This window comes from Perca flavescens, chromosome 5 (assembly GCF_004354835.1).
Source record: "Perca flavescens isolate YP-PL-M2 chromosome 5, PFLA_1.0, whole genome shotgun sequence".
Classification (NCBI taxonomy): domain Eukaryota; kingdom Metazoa; phylum Chordata; class Actinopteri; order Perciformes; family Percidae; genus Perca; species Perca flavescens.
In genome coordinates, this window is record NC_041335.1 from 33,339,326 (window position 1) to 33,365,980 (window position 26,655).

Here is a 26,655-nt window from a genome sequence, read left to right on the forward strand (position 1 = left end):
TGTCCTCCTCAGTCTCAGTGCATGTTTGGTCTTTAATAACATTTAAAATGTTTGTTTTCTTACATGCTTATGTAAAAGGGAGGAAAATCAGTCGAGATGTTTAATAAACTATTTACATGTTATACTAACGACTGCACTAGACTCCACACTGACAATTATATTATTAAATTCTCAGATGATACAGCAATCCTCGGCCTTATGCACAAAGATAAAAGCCCAGCAGCATATCATACGGAAATTGAGGAATTTGTCCAATGGTGCAATGACAACTATCTTGTGCTAAATGTGACCAAAACTGAGGAGATGGTGTTTGACCCAAAGGCCATAGGCGACACAAGGCCTGTAGTGATCCACAACTTACCCATTACTCAGGTTAGCTCTTACAAGTACCTTGGTGTACATATTGATAATGCACTCAGCTGGAAGGACTATGTAAATACTCTCTGTTACAGACTTCAACAGAGGATGCATTTTCTACGAAGAGGGTATGGAGTCGAACAAAAAATTATGTTGTTGTTCTATCATGCAATACTAGAGAGTATTCTAAGATACGGCATCACAACCTGGTATGGTAACCTGACAGTACAGTCCAAATCACAGATCGACCATCATTTGGTGCAATATGTAGTCTATTTGGGGTGTCCATTATGTCATTTGTCCAATACATAGGCCATTGGGGTTGTGCAATATGTTAGTTGTGCGAGATGTATTGCTATTTGGGGTTGTGCATTATGTCACTGTGCAATATGTTAGGCTATTGGGTATTGTGCAATATGTTAGTTGTGTAATACGTAGGCTATTTGGTTGTGCATTATGTCATTGTTCAATACGTATGCTATTGGAGTTGTGCATTGTCAGTGCATTGTGTAATTTGTGCGATACGTAGGCTTTGTTGTGCAACACATGGGCTATTTGGGTTGTGCATTATGTCAGTACATTGTGTACATTGTGTAATTTGAACAATATGTACAGTATGCTATTGTGGTTGGGCAACATGTTAGCTGTGCAATATCGTATTGTGCAAGGGCTGTGCTACACTTATTGCGGAGAATGCAGCCGACAGGGTTGTTCAATTAGAAGTGCCAATGAAAGGAGTAGTTAATGTGCTTACTATATGTATTTGGAAGCATGTTTGTGTTGCATGAGAGTATGTGTTGAGAGATGCTTTTTTTCCTTTTCTTTTTTTCTCTGTATTTTGTGTTGTCTTTGTAATGCTGCAGAACGGACAGAGTCTAAAACTAATTTCCCTTCGTGGACAATAAAGTATATATTATCTTATCTTATATTTAACCTCAGTAGAATCATAGTTGTTAGATAAAATAATCTCTGGCAATTTGTGGAGTCGAGCATAAAGACCCGTCAATAGGACAACATGGTCTGGGTACAGTACACCCATATAGCAAGCAATTAAGGAAGTTAAACAGTGGGTGTAAGATACAGTAGAACAGGAAGGGAGAGGTGGTTGTGAAAGATAGACATGATCAAATACGGGAAAGTAATGGCTTATCTTCACAACTCTGTGACTGAAAGAGCGCCAAAAAGTCTCCTCCTGTTCAGAACAGCTTGAACTGAAACAAAACATAATATTAGTAACGTTTTATTTTGTGAAGATGAAAGTAGTATCTCTCAAAAAGCAGCGAAGTTTCAAAAAAAAAAAAAAAAAAGTTTCCAGCGAAGTGCAGGTAAACATTGAACAAGTATTCAGATCTTTTACAGCAGTAAAAGTAATACCACGCTGTATAATTACTCCACTACAAGTGAAAGTCCTACATTTAAAACCTTACTCAGGTAAAAGTAAGTCAGTATTATCATCACAATATACTTAAAGTACTTAAAGTAGTATTGTGCAGTAAAGTTTTCCCTGTCACTATTAATTATATCTGATATTTCTGGATTAATATTCCTGGTGCATTAATGTCTATGTTGCATTTCATTGCTGTAGATGTTTAAAGTCATGCTAATGTTAACTCCTTAATATACTGTTGGGTAGTTTAATCTACAGCAATGCATCATCTTCTATAAGATCATCATATGTTCATATGAGATGGCAGCTGCTGGCAAGTTTGGAGTGCTTGTGATGTTTTTAGTTTACATAATTGAGATGGCTTTGACAATGGCTTGAGAAACGGCATGAAGGAGACCTTACAAAGCAACTGTGTCCACCCAAACAAACTTTTAGTTACTAATGGGATTATGGAAAGAAAACTTTGTTGGATACGTTCCTGTATCCCTGCTGGTACCCAGCCAGGCGTAAATTAAAGGATGGAGTTACACGGCAAATTAACGGAGGCGATTTAATCATCTGTATGTGCCTGCTATTGTCTGGGGATATACACCATGTCCCAGTCCGATGCCCGACTTTGGACCTAGGAATGCGATGGAAAGTGCGACAGGTGCCATGGTATGTAGGCCTTCCAGTCGACGCAGCGATGGGTGCAAACATTTGTCCATGAGTGTTGCTGACCTAAGTGGAGGGGTGCGTGGCGTCGTGGAGGGAGCGGAGCTGGGCCTGGGAGACGCAGCGGTGTCCCTTGCTGGGTGCGCGAGGCCCGGGGGATTGGACTCGCGGCTCCGTTCGGTTCGGTTGCACTGTGCGGATTTGGAGGATGCCGGCATGGTTGAGCCAAATTTGGATTCATTCCTCTCGACGAGGGGACTTCACCTGCTTCATCTTAACATCAGAAGCCTTCTCCCAAAAATAGCCGAGATAGGTCTCCTCAGTAACAGCAAGGTGGGACTTTTTTGTTTTACTGAGACGTGGCGGGACGATTCCATTAAGGACGCCGAAATTGAAATAGAGAATTATTTTTTAATCAGGGACCGAAACCGTAAAGGTGGAGGTGTGTGTGTTTATGTGAGAGCGGACATTGGTTTTAATCAGAAAATGGACTTGAATAATGACCAAATTGAAGCGGTCTGGTTAAATATTCTGTTGTCGAAGAGCAAGCCTATCTTAGTTGGAGCATGCTACAGCCACCTGACCAGACTATGTTTCATGAACTTCTGGAAGAAGTCTGCTCAAAGTGTATGGAATTTGTTAAATCGGAAGTTATCATGATAGGAGATTTTGATACTGACACTCGAAAGACTGATCTTTCCGGCTACAAGGCATTCATTCATTTTTGTCGCTAATTTAGTTTACATCAGCTGATTAAAGAACCAACATGTGTCTGTTCTTCCACTCAAACTATTATTGACCTCGTTCTAGTGTCAGAAAAGACTAGAATAGCAGCAAGTGGAGTAATTAATTATGGATTGAGTGATCATTCTATTGTTTTCTGTACTCGAAAGATAAAGAAAGCAGTGTTCAATTGCCATAGCTCTATAAGAATCAGGTCGCTAAAAAGGTATAGCAAAGAAGCACCTGATGACTCCTTGATTCTAATAAACTGGTCTGCTGTGTTGCAGTGTACGGATGTTGATAAAGCATGGTGCTCTTTTAAATGTTTTTAGAAGTTGTAGACAAATTAGCCCCATTTAAAGTAGTACGAATTAAACAGAGGACAGAACCGTGGATAAATGATGATATTCTTGAGGCAATTAGGATGAGAAATAAGAAGTATGACACATTCAGGAGAAATAAGGATGATCAGAATTGGGCAGAGTACAAAAAGGTGAGAAATGAAGTGAGCAGATTAGTGGTGTATGCTAAAAAGGCCTATTTCAATGAGAAAATTGTGGAATATAGAAATGATTCACGTAAATTATGGAAGTCCCTCAAGCAGCTTGGTTACAGCAACAGGTTGGAAACAAAAACCAGTAAAATAACTCTTGATCTGGGGAATAAAGTTACAGCAGAAAAGGTGACAGTGGCAGATAGTTTTAATAACTACTTCTCATCAGTTGCTAGTAAACTGGTGGAAAAGCTACCTGAGCAGTCAGGGCAGTACGGTGACAGTCACATCCTTGACTTTTATTCTCAGCAAGAGGTTAAAGCAGATGGCTTTTCTTTTGAAAAGGTGTCAGAGGCAGTTGTAGCCTACTCGAGAAGCTAAAAAATGTAAATAGCTCGAAAGCCACTGGCTTTGACAATATTCCTTCTAGATTCTTAAGAGATGCTGCTGGGGTTATCACCCCATTTTTCACTCATATCATTAACATGTCTATAGAGCAAGGACATTTCCCTAATGATTTTAAGCTTGCCAGAGTGATTCCACTTTATAAGAAAGGGAATAAATTAGACCATGGAAACTATAGACCTGTTTCTATTCTGTGTAGTCTGTCAAAGATAATTGAAAAGATTATTTTTGAACAGATTGAGTAAAGTATCTAGTATCACACAATCTACTCTGAGTTCCAGTCTGGCTTTCGTAAGTCACATTCCACTGACACTTGTTTACTGTATCTCACTGACTTCATCAGGAGGGAAGTAGATAAAGGTTATTTTTGTGGTATGGTCATGTTAGACCTACAGAAGGCCTTTGATACCGTTGACCATGGCATTTTGGTACGCAAATTAAAAGCCATTGGTTTTAATGACTTAGCAGTCAGATGGGTGAGGTCTTATCTGAAGGATAGGAAGCACGTTGTGGATATTGGGGGAACAATGTCTCAACCACTATGCATAGACTGTGGGGTCCCGCAAGGGAGTGTCTTGGGTCCACTCTTTTTCCTTCTATATATTAATGACCTTAAGTCTGTATGTTCATGTGAACTATTTTTATATGCAGATGATTCTGCGTTATTGATTTCTCATAAAGATAAGAACATAGTTGAAAGAACTCTAAGTGCAGAACTACTGAATGTCAGCAGGTGGATGTCTGACAATAGGCTATCGCTTCACCTAGGGAAAACAGAAGCCATACTGTTTGGGTCAAAGATAAAACTGAAAAGATCCCCTGGTTTTAAGGTTTTATTTTGAGATAATGAGATTAATGTAAAGGACTCGGTTACTTACCTAGGTTGTGTGCTGTACTGCCACTTGACTGGAGTGGGCCAAGCACAAAAGGTACTTGCCAAAGTTTCTTGGCAAGAATCTCAAGGTTTCTGGACAAGAACGCAATGTTAACTCTGGCAAGTGCTCTAATTCAGCCTTATTTTGACTATGCATGCTGCTCATGGTATAATGGTGTCTTACAGCATCTGAAACATAGGCTTCAGACTGCTCAAAATAAGGCTTTGAGGCTTATTCTGAACCTCCCCATGAGATCTCATCTTGATACTTCTCATTTTGAGACTATTGGGTTGGTTAAAAGTTGAAGATCGAGTCTCTCAGATTCACCTGTGCATGGTACAGGACTGTGTATATTTAATCAATTATTTTAACAGAGTAAGAGATGTTCACAGCCACTCCACCAGGGGAAGCTTTACTGATTTTGTACCTCCTAGATTTAAGAGTAATTAAAGCTGCGAGCAGAGATGGACGGGTCCTTGCGCCTTGGAAATACGCAACAAGCTCAAACTGTTCCAATTTATTGAACAACTAGTATCAGTATAGTAACAAGTTGTATCTAAATACAAACTAACAATCTACATCCATCTCACAGAGATATGATGTGGCATAATAATATAATATAATCCAATAATATAATATATATTACACTGCAAAATGAGCACTTTTACTTTTTGGTACTTTAATTACAGTATATTTTACTTAAGGACAATGTTGAATGCAGGACTTGTAACTGACAATTTGTAACTCTAAAACACTGTTTTTTTCTACTTTTACTGAAATACATGATGTGAGTAAGTCTTCCACCTCTGGAAATCACCAACAACAGTCGTGCATGAATAGCTGTGTTTAACACTGAAAACACACCTCAGTACAGCATTTACTCAGGGCTCTGAAGTTTTAAGGACAGGCTGTGACAACTTTTGTTGATGAAGTAACCTCCTTAAATGCGCATATGACAATTATTCACCTCAATGATAAATTCATTCATTTTAATGAATTAATACACCCCTGGACTGTAATATTTCAGATGTGTTTGAGCAAGATTTCTGCTCATGTTCAAAACTTTGTGCACATTCAAAATATATCCGTGTTCTCTGAGATTTGGAGGAGTCATGATATTTTGAGAAAAATAAAGTACCTAAAAAAACCTATAAAATAATCTACCTGCATCATAGTCTGCTGTGCATTACGTGATTGCTGTGCTGATACGGTAGATCTCAGACCTTCTGACAGACACAGAGCCCTGTTTGGGAACGTTTAGGGAAGTGTCTGTACGCTGCTCTACGCTTTTTTCTCATTGGTTGTTGCGTTAAATCTTACCCAGATACATAGTGCTATTTTCTGATTGGCTATTGTATATGTATAGCCCCTTTCCTTTTTTTTTTGATTGGCTGATAAGTGGCAGGCTCGACTAAGAGCTCCAGGGGAGACACGCTTGATTCCTGTCAGTTCCATAGTAAGAGCGGCGCACCAGAAAACTTCTGGGCGCTGCAGAATATTAAATATGTTATAAATAGAAAATAAAATAATTTTCCCATAGACAGTATATAATGGACCAATAGACCCCGTTGCTCTGGACAGAGACCAGTGAAGGCTATTAGAAGCACTTTTCCGGTGATGGCCAGCTTTACTGCGCAGCCTCCAACTGAGAGAATGTGACGTGAGCAACGTGTCTGAAAGTTGGAAGTCTTCTGGTAGCTGTGCCAAGAAAAATCTCAATCATTCCCAATCTTACAGATACGGAGAGTGTAGGTGGATGTAAGGAGATAACATGGGCACAGGCTAATTATTGCTAACTAAAATGCTAGTTAACATTAGTAATTAAACCTAAACAGCTCATGTAAGTCAAAACTGCCTGCGAGCTTCTCCTGTACTATACGGTAATTCCTCTACTATGCGACAGTAAGTCACTTGGTTATGACACAATCGTTAGCTTATATTTACAAAAACGTCTGCTACGGAGCCATAACCATAAGTTTAACCGCTAACCCCCCCCCGGTACCGGTCAGAGAGGCGTGTTTTGTGTCTCGGTCCTCTGGTGCGTCCAGCGACGGGCTCCGGTCAGTTTTTAATTAGCCTACATTGGTAACAGTTAATTTTGTTGCGGTATGAACTTAATCCTAGGAAAGGCAAACAATATAAGACCTTTGTAACGAAATCCAAGACTTTGTATACCAAATTCAAGGCTTTTAAGGCCTTAATTTGAGACGATCAAATTTAAGACTTTTTCAATGCTTTTAAGACCCCGCGGGTACCCTGACACACACACACACACACACACACACACACACACACACACACACACACACACACACACACACACAATCACTCTCTAGTCTAGTGCGCGTTCTTGCTCCAGATTCCGAGAGATTTGATCTCTTTTGCGGGCGTCAAGGAGCCCCTATCAATATGCAGGAGATTCCCGGAACTTCCGGGACAGTTGGGATGTCTGGATAAAGATATAAAGGCATAAAAAGGAAAATTTCCTCCCGTTTGGCGCGCCCCACCTGTCACGTCTCTATTCCCCAGCAGTGGGGCGCGCCCCACACATTGAGAACCGCTGCCCTAAACCCAACAGGAAGTCCGCCATTTTGATTTCAATGTTCGAAATTAGTGCGATTTTGGCCATTTCCACATGTCGTACTTTAACAAACTCCTCCTAGAGATTTCATCCGATCAACTTCAAAATCGGTCTGTGCCATCTTAAGATGTTAAAGATGAAAAGTTGTTAAAAGAAAAACTTTTTGTCATAGGGCGTGGCCGTGGTGGAGCGGCCATTTTGTGCGTTTCGCTGCCGAAACAGGAAGTGGGTGTAATTCGAGTGTACGTTGTCCAACTGGCTCGAAACTTTTCAGGATTCATAAGAGTCCAACCCTGAGGACAAATAAAGGCCGATATTTACTTAAAGTCATAGCGCCCCCTAGTGGCAACAGGAAGTAGGCCTAAAAGTCAAGGTGCTATACTTTAACAAACTCCTCCTAGAGATTTCATCCGATGGACTTCAAACTTGGTCTGTACCATCCCAACACCTTAACGATGAAAAGTTATTAAAAGAAAAACATCATCTGATTTACATGAAACTTAAAATGTGTGGTCTACATGTGATACTGAGCCGCCCCCTATACTTTAACCACGCCCCACTTACTCAGGCCACGCCCCCTTTCATAACATTTGAACCATTTAAGGTAGAGTCTTGTGTGAGGTGTCATTGAACTCAGCAGAGACTTCCTTCTTCATTGGTGATGGTTTGGCCCGCCCCCTATACTTAAGCCACGCCCCCTTTTATAACTAATGACCCATTTGATGTATACCCTTGTGTGAGGTATCATTGAACTCAGCAGAGACTTCCTTCTTCATTGGTGATGGATTGGCACGCCCCTTATGTTTAAGCCACGCCCACTTTCATGAATGGTGACCAGTTTAAGGTAGAGTCTTATGTGAGGTATCAATGAACTCAGCACAGACTTCTTTTTTATTGGTAATGGTTTGACCCGCCCCCTATACTTTGGCCATGCCCCCTTTCACAGCTAATGAACCATATGATGTAGAGTCTTGTGTGAGGCATCGTTGAACTCGGCAGGAAGTTCCCTTTTCACTGTTGACAATTTGCGGCATCTGAGTGCCGCGCAAATGCACGGTCACAAGGAGCGGCATACGCCGGTAACCCCGACGTGCACAGAGGCGCGAGGGCCCATCCATCGCTGCTCGCAGCTTTAATTTAGGTAAGGAGTCCTTTTTGTATGTAGCAACAATCCTGTGGAACAGGTTGCCAGGAAATCTAAAAAAGGTCAGAAGTTTAGGAGGTTTTAAGCAGGCACTGAAAAAATGGCTCAGATGCCAATCGTAGTTTGAGGATTTATTACTGTATTGTTTTACGTATCTATTTAATATATGTATGGTTTGTGATGATCGATGCTTTTGATTGATGTTGTTTGTTTTGATTGATGCTGCCACTTGCTCACCCCCCCACCCCCCTCCCAAGGGACCACAATGGAAATAAGCCTCAGGGCTTTATTGTGTCATCCTGACTTTGTTTTGTTTTTAATGTATGGTACATAGTTGTATCGTATTTTAATAATTATTTTTATATATAATTATTTTTATATTATTATAATAATTTTTGTATTGTAATAATTTTTTTATTTTAATAACGTTTAAAATGTTTGTTTTCTTACATGCTTATGTAAAAGGAAGGAAAATCAGTCGACATGTTTTATAAACTGAGCATATTGTCTTTAAAAGTGACAATGCGAATGCCAAAAATATGAAGTCACAGCGAAGAAGATAATCAAATGTATAACCCCTGTTCTGGTTGAGAAATGTGAATTGAATTGAATTGTTCAGTCTGCTTTGCCAAGCTGCTGTGCATCATTGGTGTTGCGAGTGCTTCACTTAGTGGTGAAAAATCGGTAGTGCATTTTGTGACGTTACCGTTGTTAACTAGTGAATGAGTTGAGTTGGTGAAATACTGCTGGGCTGCTCTATACATGTCGGATCCTTGGAGCAATACTGTGTGTTATTTTGGTTGTTGTGTGCAGATATCATAATTAACACTTATGGGAATATGTATGTAATAATATAATTAAACTCACTTTTGGTACCAGAACTTTTCTCTATTTCATTTTTCATTTGGAAAAAGGCTAAATTCAATAAAACTTCCTCAACTGAGCAAAAAGGTTTAACGCTTTGATTAATTGTTAAACACAATAATAAATATTTTTTTAAAACAAGATGATCAAACAAGGGTCTATCATAATAATTGGACTTAATAAGTCCCATTTGTATTGTGTTAGGTGAATAAATTCAGAACCAAGCTCCTTTATCATGACCTCTCAGATTATATATTTACTGTATACCACATTCTCCTGCCTGCCTGCAGGTGTTGCGGGTTCTTTTTTTCAAAATATAACCACAATTATCCAAACACCACATTCAATTTGCATAATTCCTAGATTGTTTGCAAAATGACACACTTCAGTCAAAACATACACACTTCAGTCAAAACATATACACATATTTGTGAAAATGCTATTAGTTTTCATTTAACCAACACAGTCCTCAATGATCAGACACTATTGCAGCCAGTTTCACACTGCTGTGATAAATAAAAAACTAATTTTAGGAAATAGCATGTACTAGATTTTTGGCCAGACATTGTTATGTATTACGGATAATTTAGATGACAAAAAAAAATAGTGACAAACCCACAACATTCTTCATGATTAGTTTGAGATGTGAGGTGTGAAAATGTGTGTAGAGTTTTACAAATCACTGTGTGTAATGTTTTGCAAAAAGGGTGAAGCAGACATTGTGTGTAATGTGCACATCTGTGGCGGTGTTTTGCTCATTGAAGTAGAATTTTTTCAAATTGTGTGGACATTTTTATTTTAGTGTGTAAACAATCGTGAAAAAATGTAAACATGAGCAAAACAACTTGCTCAAACACATCTGAGGGATTCAAGGAGTTTATACATTCATTGAAATAATGTACCTAATTATTGATGTCAATAGGCATATTTAAAGAGGTTATTTATGCAAACAAAAAACACAAAGGGGAGGGAAGAGTAATGCCTTCATGTTGACTCTGCAGGGATAACATCAAATGAGAAAAGTTGCTCTACAGATGAATTAATATTTTTTTTAGCCACTGTATTATATAATCCATTATATTGTTCTATATTGCATTGTTACCTGCTAAATACATTTTGTGTTTCCCTTTATATTACTAAAGACATTTCCACCATAAATGTTCGCATAAGAATTTACCAGAATGCAGGAAATGAGTTTGTGTACGCTAAAAATGTCCTGGAGAAGGACACCCCCATAAAATTGTTGACGGTAAATCTGTGCACTTGTATGATAACTGTTACCTTTGTATTTATAATTTATAAATGTAATGAATTATAATTATTACTAATTTTGAATTAGTATTCGATCTTTGAGCTGGTTCATGACAGTGACCATGAGGTCTTATCTTCACAGTTCTGCAAGCTTAGCATACACATTACAATCACATTTATATCCAAAGAAAATTTGCAGCGCTCCATGTAAGAGAGACAAAAGTCTCCTCCTGTTGAGAAAAGCTTGAACTGAACACATCAAATAATATGCAACTTTACTAATGTCTCTTTAAAGCTGTTTTAAATACACAAACTGTTTCCAGCAAAGTGCAGTTAAATATTAAATATGTTTTAGTGTTTAAATGTCATGTGTTCTGGCTCCATCCGTCTTTTTACAGTCAGAGTCTTTCATATGAGTTTATTTCTTTTTTGCGCGCAGTATCTCAAACTATATTTGCTTTCCATGTACAAAACTAAATATCATTGATTTGTAAAGAGGACTTTCTACAACCTAAAAATATCAAAGACCATTCAAACATATAGACAGTCCTCTCCGAAATCTGACTGGACACAACCAAGCTTTGGGACAGGAGACTCATCAACATGGACTTGTTGATGAACTCAGAGCTTCTCCTGTTTTGGCTGCTAGACACCGAGGTGTTTAAACATCCAATAAACATGCACAACTTGGGAAACACGAGTGTGTTTAATTATTTTTTAAGACAGTTTTCATACAGTATCTTTGTAGGTTAGATACTTATATAGGACAGGTTATGCGTCCAATTTAAATACAGATGACATGGGCAATAATACAATGTATTACAACATTTAAATTCTTGTTATTCATTTAAACATTTTAATACAGATCCAGTTTAACAATGACACAATTGTAAGGGTTCATTTTTATGCAGCTAGTGTTTATTTCTCTTAAACACTTGTTGCACAGTAGAAAATCTACACTTCAATTTGAGATTGTCAAGAAATGTCATTGTTAACAAATAAATCCACATTCGCATTCATCTTGATTACAGATCATTTGCAGTACTTAAAATGGTGCGTCCTAAATTTTACATGTTTTGTTAACTGTATGTAAAACGTGAAAGTGTTTACTTCGGAAAAAGAGCACAATTCAACTTGGAAACATAGCCTGTACTCTTCACTTTATAGACCACCTCACATGGAAGGTTTCGCTGCATAGTTGATCTCTTCTTTATCTCTACGACTTTAAAGACCTCATAGGGAGGAATCAGCACTTCTCTTTCTTGCGGATATTTAGAATAGCGGGAGATATCTGCTCCCATGCACGTGAAAATCTCAAAGCATGATTTGTCTCCGAACGCTTCACTGGCGTAACGACCCTGTGAGGCTGAAGTGAAAGAGCCAAAGCGAATATGTGTGTTTTTAACATCTTGGCGAAAGTACTCGTTGACTCTACGGTAGCCAGTGAGACATTGTTTTTTCTCAAAGGCTCTTTCAGCTTGAATGGCAGTAGTCAGGAGAAAGTGAAGTGCGTGATACCTGAATGTGGTCTTGTACTGAGGTCCCTGGGTTCGAACTGCATTGTTGAAATTACGATAGACTTTGTCAGAGGTGTAAGAATAAATAGCTACAAGCTGATCTTTTTTCAGTACTTTGTTAAACGATTGTGTGTGGACAATTTTCTCTGAGCGGTCCCAGACTGCTTTGAAGATTGGGTTGTTGTTCTTCTCATTCTGCAGGTAGTATTTTACCACCTTCTTCATTTGTTCTTGGCACCCATTGTACATGTCGTCAACAGAGTTTTTAGCCATGTCCAGTGGAAGCACAAGGTTTTCCCCAGCTTTAGCCCAAGATACAGCACCAGATTTACCGGCCTCCTTCAAAGAAATAAAAGACATTTTACATTAATCTTGTTTTCTGGTCATCTTACAGATGTTAGTTCACAGCAGTAACAATGAAGCAACCCTACCATTGCAATTCCTGTAGAGACTCCATAAGTGAGAACCACTGCTGCCAAAACGACTATCATTGCCATTTTCCACCAAAGCAGAAACCTGCAGACACAGCTGTTAGATAAAATAATCTCTGACAACTTGTTGAGTCGAGCAGAAAGACCAGTCAATGGAACAACATGGTCTGGGTACAGTACACTTAAGAAGCAATTAAGGAAGTTAAAAAATGGGTGTGAGATACAGTTAAACAGGTCATTAGTGTCCTTTAATAAGGAAGAGGTGGTTGTGGAATATAGACATGACCAAAAATGGGAAAGTAATGGCTTCACAACTCTGTGATGAAAGAGCGCCAAAAAGTCTCCTCCTGTTGAGAACAGCTTGAACTGGAACAAAACATAAAATTAGTAATGTTTTATTTTGTGAAAATGAAAGTAGTATCTCTCAAAAAGCAGCTTCCAAAACAGTTTCCAGCAAAGTGCAGGTAAACATTGAAGTGTTCAGATCTTTTACAGCAGTAAAGGTAATACCACGCTGTATAATTACTCCACTGGCATCTGAGAAGTAACTAAAGCTGTTGGACAAATGTACACTGTAAGAAAGAAATTCATAGAAATTAAATTACCAGTACCTTTTCCGGTTAAGTTTACTGACATTTCTGTTAATCCAAAAATTCTGTTGATTTAAAGTATGTCCTCTGTACCTTTTAAACGGACATTTCAAATCAGAATACGGTAAAACACCTGTGAAAAATCAATACAGAAAATTCCTTCATATTAACACAGAATTTTAGCCCGTATTTCTACGGACTTTTCTAACAGTGTAGTGGAGTAGAAAGTACAACATTTATCTCTGAGATGTAGAGTAGTACAAATATAAAGGTGCATAACATGCAAATACTCAAGTAAAGTACAAGTACCTTAACTTTGGCAGAGATCTGTTTGAGGTAATTTAGAAGTAGTGTCTTCATTACATAGTTTATCCACCAGAGAGTACTGCCGACAACACAAACTTTATTCACAGTTTCTTTCCTGCACACACACTCAGTGTTTTACAAAACAAAACAGATTTAAACACTTTAGTTTTTTTCATGTGTACACTGTAAAATATCCTACTCAGTCTCAGTGCATGTTTGGTCTTTGGTGATCTGGTCATTCCAGTGCAGTTCAGTTTAATTTTCATGGGAGGCTGTGTGGACAAACAAAAATAGTTGTCATTTCATAGGAAATACACACACACACACACACACACACACACACACACAGTGTTTTTGTTTCTTTTAATCTTTTTACAAGACATAACATTGACTTACATTCATTTCCTGGAGACTTACCTAACTAACCCCTATCATAACTGCTACTTGCTTAGTCATAACACACACACACACACACACACACACACATTTGATGAGTTGATGGGTGTCACTTATGAAGCCACTTCCTGATCACACAGACCTCGGCTGCTCAGTCTGAGTTCATCTGCTGGCTTCGTCCTCCACCGCTCACATCTTAATCACATCACACAAGAAAATAACATGTTCTCTGTCTTTAGTTCTTTAGAGGAATAATAACAGGTGTAGAAAAGGGATGGACGCTTTTGGATGTTTAAAATGAGCTGGTCTTTTGAGTATATTGTCATTTTCACCATTACAGTAAGATGGACATTTGGTCTCCTAAACTGCACCTTGCTACGTGGACTGTGATGAGCTTCCTCTGTGTGTTTTCTCATGGTGAGTTGGCCACACCATGAGACAACACTTCATAACAAAAGCCTTTTATTTACAGTTTTTCACAATCACTATGACACTTTTTTCAATACTTTTAACAACTTTCCTAAACTCTTAAAGCACCAACACACCTACAACACATGATTGGCAAAACAGCTAATTTCATGCTCAAAATCACACTTTGTAAACTAAACTCTAACACTAATTTTCAAAATACAATAATTCACTAACACAATACACTATGCCCACCAAAACAATGCAATCATGTCTCAAAATCAAATAATTCTTCCAAAACACTAACACATGTTCTCTCCCAACAGGAACATTTAGTCAATCACTGCACAATGTCATAAAAAACACTAAGATCAGATGGAATTACAGAAACTGCATTATTTTAAATGTGTCAGGTCTGCCCTTATACAACAGACAATAGTATATTGTATTGATCATATATTGTGTTTTGCACTGCAGCCTCTCTACATTTTTGTCTTGTTTAGTAAATGCATGCATATTTTTTTTCAAGATTATTTTTTGGGCTTTTCCGCCTTTATTTGACAGGACAGCTAGTTGAGAAAGGGGGAGAGAGAGAGGGGGAAGACATGCAGGAAATCATCACAAGTCGGATTTGAACCCTTGACCTCTGCGTCAAGGCATAAACCTACAAGTATATGTGCGCCTGCTCTACCCACTGATACAACCCGGCCACCATTTTGTTTCTTTTGCTGCAGAAATACAACACAAAAAATTAATGATCCATCTCAGAGTATAAAAAAAGGAGACAGAGACAGAATTGTCCTGGTACTCCTCTTCCTCTCCCTCATGAAGGCATTTTTTCTTATTTTCTGTGTTCATCTACAGTATATTGTTCAAATAGGTTCTTTAGCCTTTAAGTTAGAACATAATGTTATCTGTTCTGACATACAGTGTCAGTATTGTTTTGGTCTTGGTGGAGCTTGTGTGTAAAAGCATTTTAAATTTGTGTTAACTGTATGCATTTTGTGTCAAAGCAACAATAAATGTGTTAATTGTATAGCCTACACAGACAGATGTTGTGCTAACTGTGTTAAGAGTTTAGGAAAGTTGTTAAAAGTATTGAAAAAAGTGTCATAGCGATCGTGAAAAACTGTAATTATTGATGTCAACAGGCATATTTAAAGAGGTTATTTCCGCAAACAAAAACCACAAAGGGGAGGGAAGAGTAATGCCTTTAATGTTGACTCTGCAGGGATAACATTAAATGAGAAAAGTTGCTCTACAGATGAATTAATATTTGAAAGCAACACAGAATGCCTGAGAGCAACTGCATTATATAATCCATTATATTGATAATAAACGCATAATGATGAATGAATGCAGGAAATTAGTTTGTAACACTAAAAATGTCCTGGAGAAGAACCCACAGACCCCTCCCCATAAAATAGTTGACGGTAAATCTGTGCACTTGTATGATAACTACTTCTGTATTTGACATGTTGTGCGTTTAGGCCTGTTTTTTATATTTTATAAATGTAATGAATTATTATAATTATATAATATATATATAACGGCTGCGGCCAGCTGAAGTCACGAGGACCCACGAGATCTCGCAAATTCCTAAAAGTTTAGGAAAGTTGTTAAAAGTGTCATAGCGATCATAAAAAACTGTAATGTGGTATTTGTCAACCAGGTGATTTTCTCTTCTAAGATTGGTACATTTAAAGTAAATATTAGAGTGTGGCTGGTTTGACTCAGTGGGTAGAGCAGGCGCACAAATACTGAGAGGTTTATGCCTCAATGCAGAGGTCCAGGGTTTGAATCTGACTTGTGACAATTTCCTGCATTTCTTTCCCCCCTTTCATGGGAGGCTGTGTGGACAAACAAAAATAGTTGTCATTTCATAGGAAATTTGAATCCTAACACACACACACACACACACACACACACACACACACACACACACACACACACACACACATCAATTTCCTGATCACAAAGACCTCAGACTAAATGAGTGTCCTTTGAAGCATTATATTTAAAAATCAAAATTTTAAACTCAAGGAACTCTGTCTTCACAGAATGGGAAAGCAGAGAAAAATGTTATTACAAGGACAACAACGCTGGAAACATTCTTAAACACCTGGCAATTTAAGTCAGCAGCATTACCAAACTCATTAGCAGTCTCATTACTAGTCAAGTAAAGAAGCAGAAAAATATAAAAAGTTTTGTTTCAAATAAACATTCTAGGACTGTTTCAATGCACACAAAAGGCTTATTTGTCTTTAAACTTGTGCAGAAATGTGTTAAAATCTGTGTTAGTGAGAACCTTTGCCAGGGTAATCCATCAGGTGTGGCATACCAAAATTGTGTCATTTCACGGTTGCTGATTAAACGGCATGATTATTGCACAGGTGTGCTGGTCACAACAAAAGGCCACTCTAAAATATGCAGTTTTATCACTCAACACAATGCCACAGATGGCCCAAGTTTTGAGGGAGTATGCCATCGGCGTGCTGACTCCAGGAATGTCCACTAGAGGTGTTGCCTGTGAATTGAATTTTCCTTTCACTGCCATAAACTCTCTGTTGTTTTCCTGCAGAGACGCTGACCATGTCCTGTTGCTACCAGATATCACACAGATCCATGACATGTGAGTGGAGACAGGAGTCAAACAGCTTCACTGAGTCTGACGTCTCTCTCATCTTCAGCAGGTAAACACTGACCAAAGGGAGACAGCTTACTAATGCAATTAGTTTTAGAGGTTATACTCCTCTCCCGCAATTGGCTCTGTAGCTACTATAGCTTACTCCAGTTTTAAGAGCTGGTAAATTGTATTTAGTAAAGTTTTGGAATAAGGTGTAAAGATTAAGCAACAGATGTGTATACATTAAAAGACAAATCCCTCAGGCCATAATTTGTTTCTCTTTCTCTTTTTTCTTCAGCGGAGATACAATCATATCCTGTCAGGGAATCTTCAACCCTGCAGCTGTCCTCAACATAACAGCTAGGATCAAAAACTACATGATGGGGAGGGAGATCTGGTCCCAGCCTCATACTGTATTTCTTTATGATGCAAGTGAGTGGCCCAGATCTCTGATCACTCCACTACCCAGTACTGACTGTCATGCCATCTAACTGTCTATATTTTACACTATAAGAATTTTTAGATTTGAGAACTGACTTCTACTGCCTGGTAGAAAATTGTGAAATTATGATCAAGTCGTTAAATACTCCCTGTGTCCGTATCTCATCTCCTCTCCTTGTTTCCTTGTCTCCTCTCCTTAGTCAAACCCTCTCAGCCTGTATTAACTGTACTTGGCTCCACTGAGGACTCTATTGTTGTGTCTTGGAGAAGCAATGTTGGTGACGGCAGTTGTCGGCTTTGCTACAGAGTCGACAACACTCACACATGGACCCAGGTTAGAATCATACAAACACTCTTGTTACTTATGAGAACACTGTTGGATAACATTTATTAGCTGGAGGCTTGCCTTAACTGCTGTATAACCACAAGAAAATTGTTATTCGACACAATTTCACCCACAATTTTATATTTCTTGCACCATTTGTTTGAGACATGCTCTACAAAAAAAAACTTTAACCCTAAAATAAAGTTAAACTTATCAGGATCAGCTTGTCCCCAGGTTTAATGAGTCCCCACAATGTGAGTGTGTGATTAACTTTCAGTCCTCACAATGCTGTTAGTACAAGAACACACACACACATATTGAAAACTGCATGTCTTAACTAAGCCTTTTTTGTTTTTTTGGAAATATCAGCTTTGTCCCAGTAGTCCTCCAAACCTTTTTTTTTATTTCAGTGTTGCCTTTGGTTTGGATTTTGGAGCCATCTTTTTCTAGAGCTAGATGTTATTAGACCAAATGAAAATGCAATGATGAGAAATATATGGGTGGAGGAAGAGCAAAGAGATTAACAGTTGCTTCACAGAGCAAGTTGTACATTTGGGCTTATTTTTAAGGCAAATGATGTACAATCAGAAAGTGAGTGTTGAGTAAAAGGCAAAGGAAAAAATAGGACACAGCTGATAACTGAATTTGAGCGAATCCACTGAATACCAAAAGTCAATTTCTCTCTTTCACTCTTTGCTGCCTGTTTCTAGGCTCCAGATTACGTCCCTGCACATCAAGATCAGACACTGACCTACACGATCAGAGACCTCCTGACGTTTACGGTCTACAAATTTGCTGTGGCCTGCAGAGAGGACTCCGGCATCTGGAGTGACTGGAGGGTAACACTTTACATTCAAACTGGAATTAAATTATATGTTGGGGACTGAATTCACGAGAAAGAAATGTTGTGAGAAACTGAGACGAAGACTTCATGGATTCATATTTAAATACTTACTCAGGATACCTGATTAAACCAGTATTTTTAAAGAGCTGTGGTTAACTAAGGCTTTTTCTTTGCTAGTGCCCTCCAGGCCTCCAGAGGTGTGTTACAGAGTGGAGACAACAGACTCTGGTGGATCTTTTCTCTTTCATCTCATGTGGAAGGTACTTGGAAATACTTTTTATTATTGTAATAAAACTATTTAAAAAAATCTGATTAGTACAACTTCATGCCCCTCCGTGCAGAAATAGCCAATCTTTGAAAGGTGAGCTGTTATTTTTGCACCAATAAGCAGCATCTCACATTTTAGAAACGTTATGTCTCTGTCAGTAATGTTCGCTAACGTTACCGGTTTTTGAAAAGAAAGAGAACAAATTTAAGAACAAATTAAGAATGCATGACAAAAATTCAGGAGACAATAAAGCTTAACCACAACGCAGTGTGCAGTGTGATCCAAACTCTCTGAAGTTCCTGTCTTCCTGAAGGTGTATTTAAACTCATGCCGGAGGCGTTCCATTTAGCTGAACCTTTAAGTAAACAAAGATATTATGTTAAAGCTAGGGCTGCTCGATTATGGAAAAAAATACTGAAATCATGATAATTTAACACAATTACTTGTTGACTTCTGGAAAGATGTTGCAATTATTGAACTTAAAAAACTGTGGAAAAAGTTAAATAAATACACAAAAAAAACACATACAACTGTGAACTTTGCCTTAATACTTTTCCTATTTAAACTTTATTTTTTCATTCAGAACTCAAGAGAAATAAGAGTTTACTTGCAAAACGTAATGAGCTAAATAATTGTTTTTCTCTGTTTTTGTGATCATTGGAAGCCAAAATCATAATCACGATTAAATTTCGATAAATTGCACAGCCCTAGTTAAAGCCTAGTTCAGCCTATCTCTCTCTCTGGGAAGTATGCAAAAGTTTGGCTGACCCACTGACCTCCAAAAGGAGACAGTCCTGACACAAAACATTCCCTTATCATGCAGCTGTCTACGTAGACTCCTTGAATCTGTAGAGAGACAAACATAATAATACATAACCAGGTTTGGTTAATAGAGACTGGCCGAATATCCTCGTCCCCTGACCTGTGACCTGAATGAAGGGCCCGATGTTGTCTATGCTTTCCTTTGGTCTCATCATAACACAACATGGTGTTTCTGAAAATTCCACCACAACTGGCTATTGCATGGAAATATTGAAATAGACGGAACTATGTTTTATCTATTAAATTGCCAATCATGACTATCAGAATTCAACTGCAAGCATTAAGCAATCAACCAACACTATCAGATGTAAAGCTTGCACTCCCCACTTATGTAATATCCTGTGTGTGTGTGTGTGTGTGTGTGTGTGTGTGTGTGTGTGTGTGTGTGTGTATTGTCTATCAGAGAAGGAAGCAACAGAGCAGTGTCATGATGTTCAGATAACACTGACTGCAACACAACTTTTCTCCATTCAAATGTTTATTTTAATTATGAAATGTTTGCTTGTTTCATGTGTTATAACTTGTAGTGTAGCTATTTAAAAGAATGAATCTTAGACTGTGCAGGGTGCAAGACAGTGTGAGATGTCACTTAACTCTCGGCTGTGTGGTAACGGCTTAAATCTTTAAAAAAGTGTTTTGCTTCATATTGAGATGATTGAGTTAATTTATGGATCTCTGTGAAGAACCTGTCCAGGATAAAACCCGCTCCTTGCTCAGTGTCAGCTGGGACAGATTCCCCTGTTGTCACTCTGCAAAATGATAAACAGATTAACATAAGGGATGGATGCAGTGTGGTTCGTTCATTTGCGTGTAGGCATTTACAAGATAAGTCACATTGTGTTAGCATGTTGGAGTTCATGCTGATAAAAATGCATGATGATAATCTTGATGTTGTTAATCACAATCCTATTGTTGTGGTCTGTAGCTCTCCCGTCAGTCAGAAGCTTATGGGTGTCCAGTTCTTTCCCGGCTATGAAGGGCCTACTGGCCCAATGGGAGAGCCCCACAGCCTCGCCCTCTGTCCCGCCTGTCAGTCACTTTGCTGTTCAGGGGCGCTCCAAGACCCGTCCATCCACCAGCCGCTGGACCACAGTGGACTACAACACCACCTCCACTGTCATACGAGGTACAACTGTGTTGGAATATCAAACTGTGCAGCGGAGATTCTTGTCATTCTGTATGTTTCGGTCATCAGTTTGTGTGATGGTGTCACAAATTCAGCAGGAACATGCACTGTTGACAATTGATTTTTCTTTGGCAGGTCAGTACATATCTCTATATATCTGGAGACTTATGGTTTTGTGCTTCGCAAACAGGTTAAAAGGAAAGTAGAAGTTTAAAAAGCTAAAACAGTCAGAAAGGCCTTTACTTAAAATAAAAAAAAAATAATAAAAGCCTATCCCCAATAGAGCCTGGTTTACGCTTTAGTTGAGGTGAATAGATATTAAGAACATATACGTCATATTATATTCCCAGCATGTACAGTGTGTACCTACGGTGTATGTGGTATGTTTACAGATGTTGACCCTGATGAGTCCTACCTGATCAGTGTGTTCCCCATCTACCCCCATCAGCAGTGTGGATCTCCTCAGTTGCTGCCTGCCAGTCTGCAGCAAGGAGGTAAATATGCATCCAGCCTTTCAAACAAAGCACTAAATAATAACTTAATCCAGTTAAACCTGCGACTTCAACCCTCAGCTAAGACATTATCATCCCAGTTGGCATTATTACTTTTACATCAACACCTTACTGGATGGATAAGATGGAATAAGAATTGCCTAAGATTAAACTAAAGATAGTTCCTATGGCAAAAGGGTCATAGCATGGATGGATTACAAAACGGTCTACCGGGCACAGGCTGACTTACAAAATGTCACTGAAAAAAACACAAAACTATCACAAAGAGACGCTAAATGACGCGGACATAGACAAAACAACTTCAAAAGACACAAATTGACTACAAAGAGACACAAAATTACTACAGAGATAAAAACCACAAAGAGATGCTAAATGACTGAAAATGGGCACAAAACTAGGGAGGCAACTCATTTTTTACATTACCAATAAATCTTTTGATTATTTTTTAAATTAATCAATTAGTTGTTTGGTCTATAAAATGTTAGAAAATTGTGAAAAATCTGTGTTTCCCAAAGCCCAAAATGATGTCCTCAAATGTCTTGTTTTGTCCACAACTCAAAGCTATTCAGTTTCCAGAATACTGGAATCTGAGAATATTTTTATTTAACATTATTTAAACCAATTAATAGATTATCAAAATATTTGGTGATCAATTTAATAGTTAACGACCAATCAACTAATCTCATCAGTTCTACATAAAACAATCAAAGACATACACATAATGACTACAAATGACCCAAAATTACTACAAAGAGACACAAAACGGCCACAAACGACTACAAAGGGTCTCTTACCAGTCTGTGCCCAACGGCACATGTTTTGATCTTATTATTAAGGAATTTTGCTGACATTGGAATCAGAGATTCAATTTTGTTTATTGGGGATTTACTGGGTAACATAATTCGGTCCATTGTTTTAACTGGAAATATTGGTCTGCCACAAGACAGAAAACCTTCACATAGACGTTTACAGGAAGATTTCATGTGTGTTTTTATCAGCACTGATGGAGCCGGTCCAACTGAAGGTGGGGGACGTGACCAAAACCACAGTGACAGTGGTGTGGGTGTGGCAAAGGAAGACTGGACCAATCAGAGTGAACAGATACAGAGTCATGCTGACAAAAGAATCGGAGAGCAAAAGTAGGTTAACAGAGTTTTCTCACTGCTGTTAGAAAGTTCAAAGTGAATCTGTTGATGCATTAGTGAAAAGTTGTCTAAGTATAAAAAATGTTCACTCTTCTCCAGCACTGTCTTTGTGACCGGACCAATGGCAGCTCACCTTCAACAACCTGAAATCCAACACTGAGTAGTCTCTTCTCCTATTGGCTGATGATGTTTCCAGAAACATTATCCCTGTGAGGACAGACTTTGGTGAATTGAACTGGTTTTCTAAAAGCAGAATGTGATTTAATGATCCCAGTGTGGAAAACATTTTAACTGTTATTGAGATGTAATCACCTCTCTATAAACAGGAATGAGAAGGGGTGATGATTTGTTTTTTGGTGGCTCTTGGGTATGATTTTCTAACTTTGTGGTAGTTTTTTCTTACATCATGTTTACAAGAAATAATAAATATGACATCTAAATTTGAATGCTGGAAAACTGGAATATTATATCTTACATTATGAATTAAAATAGAACAATCACTAATATTCTTTGTATCTTGTATAATCAGCCAAAATAATATAAAACATAAAATAACATATCCCAGTGTTTCCCATCACTAATACTGTGTTATCGACAGTGTGACTGCAGGTAGAGGAATAAATGCATTTACACACAATAATCCTTTGATTCTGAGCGAACTAGGAATGTTTATTTTCAGATGAGATGCCAGCGGTGGCTACAGCGACTCCTCTGCTGCTGCTGGCTGTCACTGTCATCATCTCCATCCTGTCCAGGACTGTGTGAGTCAACACACATTCATGGTCACATCTGAAGGCTCAAGCACCTACACTGTTCTGTTGCTGACTGGTTGAATACATTATTTTACCACATTTTGTGAACTAACTTAGCATCACTGTCAAAAGAAAGTTATGGAAGGTAGAAATATGTCAAGAATGCCGAAAGTATGTTGAAAAGCAAGTCAGACACATACTGTACCTTACGTCATGTTTCGTTCCAAAAAGCCCTTAAAATCAGATTAATGGGCCTTGACTTTCTTAGTGTTTCAGGTGAATTGAATTAAAATTCATCAATAATAACATTACTCACAGAACAGTGTGAAAATCAATGCACTCTTTTTGAAGAAAAAGTGAATAAGTCTTTATTGATACAGCTAATGCATAGCAAACAGTCATACCAGCAATACCATTACTGCGCAGGTACAAGTCGTACTTCTTCCCGCCCATCTCCAGCCCCCGGGCCAGTACGACAGGCCAGTGGCTGATGGACCCAAACCACTGTCAGTTAAATGCGTTATTAATGGAGTTAACGCAAACCCATTTTAACGGTTTCAATTCTTTTATCGCAAGATTAACGTTCTTTTTGGCCTAGCAAACTTTGTACTTTTTTTCACATGCTGTTGCAACAACTAGTAACGTTAGACGTACTGTATAAGCAAAGTGTTAGTGTTACATCTCAGTTAGGTTAGGTACTTGGAGGAATTGTGCAATAATGACAGATTTACACATTTTTCTTTTGTTTACAGTAAATAAATAAGAAACAATTACAAATTTTAAAGTCAAGTTTATAAAGTAACTTTCTTTGCATTCATTTGATTCCCAATCAAGATACACTGATAAGAATTGCTTTCCATTGTTAATATGTACTTAAAAACAGTTATGAAATGCAAAACAATATAATTTTATTCATGTTATAAAACATGCGATTAATTGCGATTAACTATAGAAATTTGTCGATTAATTTAAAAAAATGTATCGTTTGACAGCCCTACTTTTCTTTAAACTTGGATGTTATTAATGTTTCGGCTTGTGTATTCCCAGGTCATCAAGTGCTCGGCTATACTCAGCTTTAGAGACAAATCCAACTTGGTCACAGAAACAATCCTGTTTATTCTGTTGCTTAATCTCATATTCAGTTTTAAAGAAAAAAAAAGCTGCATCTTTTCACTCTGCAGTTTCATTCCTTTCAGGAATTTTCTGGACGTTAGTCTCAGTATCTTGAAACAAGACAGACAAGTGTGATTGAAGAAACCTCTCAAAACAAGTAGATTTTACATTGGAAACATTTAAATAATCTCATCTGATTGGCAGTTTATGCAGCAATAAACTTTGAGTCATCTTAAAATGATCCAGTCAATAGGAATTTCCCTTTATTCATTTTAACATGGTTTAAGTCAGTCATTGTTAGTATTATTTATGTTATCATGATGGTTCCCCTCTGATTAATATTGATGTCAGATTATGGGATCCATCTCTGAAATCGGACAATATTTGACTCTTTATTTTCATTAAATTTAGGGGGGACGGTTTACAACTCTTCATTGATGCGTAATGATGTTCAATTCACATATTTAGAGTAAACCCCTTAAAGATTACTGTTTTTAAGGCTTTAAACTTTTATATCCATTGACTCTTTCCTGATTAAAATCCAATCTATTATTCCCCACAACAGAAAACTGCAGAGATAAACCTCCTGGATATTGAGGACTTCCAGGTGACAGACATACTCGGAGAGAAGAGTCTCATCACGGTCTGTTCAAACTCCCAGCCCTCCTCAGAAGAGGACCTACATGAAGACACCTCTCTGCTGTTGATCAGCCACCTCATCATCAAACCGTCAGCCCTAGAACTGGACCCAGAGTATATTTCTGATGCTCCAGTGATCACAGAGCACCCACTGGTTTCTCTCCAGTCCTACCATGCTGACAACACAGTGAGCTTGAGTTTTTCCATCTGAGGAGAGCAGTGAGGCCGATGCTGCTGTGCTGCATCAGACACGTGAAGCCAACAGCTGCTTTCCTCAGAAAGAGGAAGAGAGTGACTTTTCTGAGAGGTTACATAAGAAGGAGAAGGAAACTGCACTGAAATGTAATTTTTGTGAATTCATGCCAGAAAGTCACTGTGCTTATCAGATAACCTGTGAAGCAGAGTATGTTTCTTCCTTTCTGGGGAAAACGGATGTGTAAACAGTGAATGGACACTGGTTTTATCTGATCTGTGAGACTGATTATGGACAGCGTACTTCAGTGCAACATGCCGGGTTAAACAGGTGGAAAAGTAAGAGTAAATGGTTACAGACATGCTGGTGATTCCTGGCTGTAATCTCTATTACACAGCAGATAACATACTGTATCCTTAACCACTGGAGGGGCAAAGCACATTGATTTGGCTGGTGGGTGGCACCTGAATTAAAAGAGTGTATTCTCTTATTTGTGGCCATTTTAGGAACTCTCAGATGCAAGCTTAGCAGGAGTTCAGACTGAAACCAGACCTGCGTGAAAACATTGGTGGGGGCTTGTTACTTCCGATTCCAGCGAGATGTGAAAGATCTTGAAGGTTTTTTTCAGATGCCAAAACACTGCACAGTGGTTTTTATTTTATCTTTTGTCACAAGGTAAACAGTAGAATTATGCCATTCCCATAACAAAGTAACAGGAATATGTGCTTCTATGTATTAGGCCACAGCACCATCTTGCTGAATGACACACAAACAGTTTATCTTTCTTTCTGGACGATTCTGCTGTGTTTACCTGGGGCCTTTGGTGTTGGCACCCCAATGGCTTCATTCAAATGAATCAAGGGGCTGCATGGCTAAAACTCTGAACACAGCTTTAACCCTACACTGTCAAGGTGTGTTCAGACTCAGTACAAAGTGACCTTTATTTGCATGAATTTGTGTTTGTAGAGTTGCCACTGAGCTCTGACCCACTGTTGCGTTCTGTGTGGTGGTCCTAGATGCAAGTATCCCTATAAAAAAGTGGGTCACATTCAGATATTTCATTCAAATAGGTTTACTTCAGATCATTTGCCTGGCAATAGACAAAACCTTTTGGGCCATGCGGCTTTTATTGGTGTGTACAAATGCGGGTGTACAGACACTTATTATGGAGGCCAGGTAAATGGTAACATCATGGTAACATGGACACATGCACAACAGTACCATGTTATACAAAATATTGCCACAGACAATAAGAAGTTGTTATATTAAGCAATTTAATATGTCTGAATATTCTGAACAAACTGTCAGCTGGTTTGTTAATTACCTTACAGACATAACTCAGTGTGTGCAGGCGGAGGGCAGCACTTCTCGCTATCTCAGAATAACAAAAAGCGTGCCTCAGGGGTCAGCCTTGGGGCCACTGCTATTCATCCTCCATATCAATAACATTGATCATAATGTGTCTAA

At 38.4% G+C, this 26,655-nt stretch overlaps 1 protein-coding gene and 1 pseudogene across 1 annotated transcript; one reads left to right on the forward strand and one right to left on the reverse strand.

Annotated features, from left to right (window-relative positions):
- Positions 1-2,652: 2,652 nt before the first annotated feature.
- On the forward strand, positions 2,653-24,995 carry LOC114556284 (uncharacterized; annotated as a pseudogene).
- On the reverse strand, positions 11,681-12,734 carry LOC114555837 (GPI-linked NAD(P)(+)--arginine ADP-ribosyltransferase 1-like). The gene is made up of 2 exons (XM_028578563.1): positions 12,683-12,734; positions 11,681-12,590 (listed from the first exon to the last, which is right to left on the reverse strand). The coding sequence occupies exons 1-2, from the start codon at positions 12,683-12,685 to the stop codon at positions 11,841-11,843; spliced, it is 753 nt and encodes a 250-aa protein (XP_028434364.1). The 5' UTR covers positions 12,686-12,734; the 3' UTR covers positions 11,681-11,840.
- Positions 24,996-26,655: the final 1,660 nt, after the last annotated feature.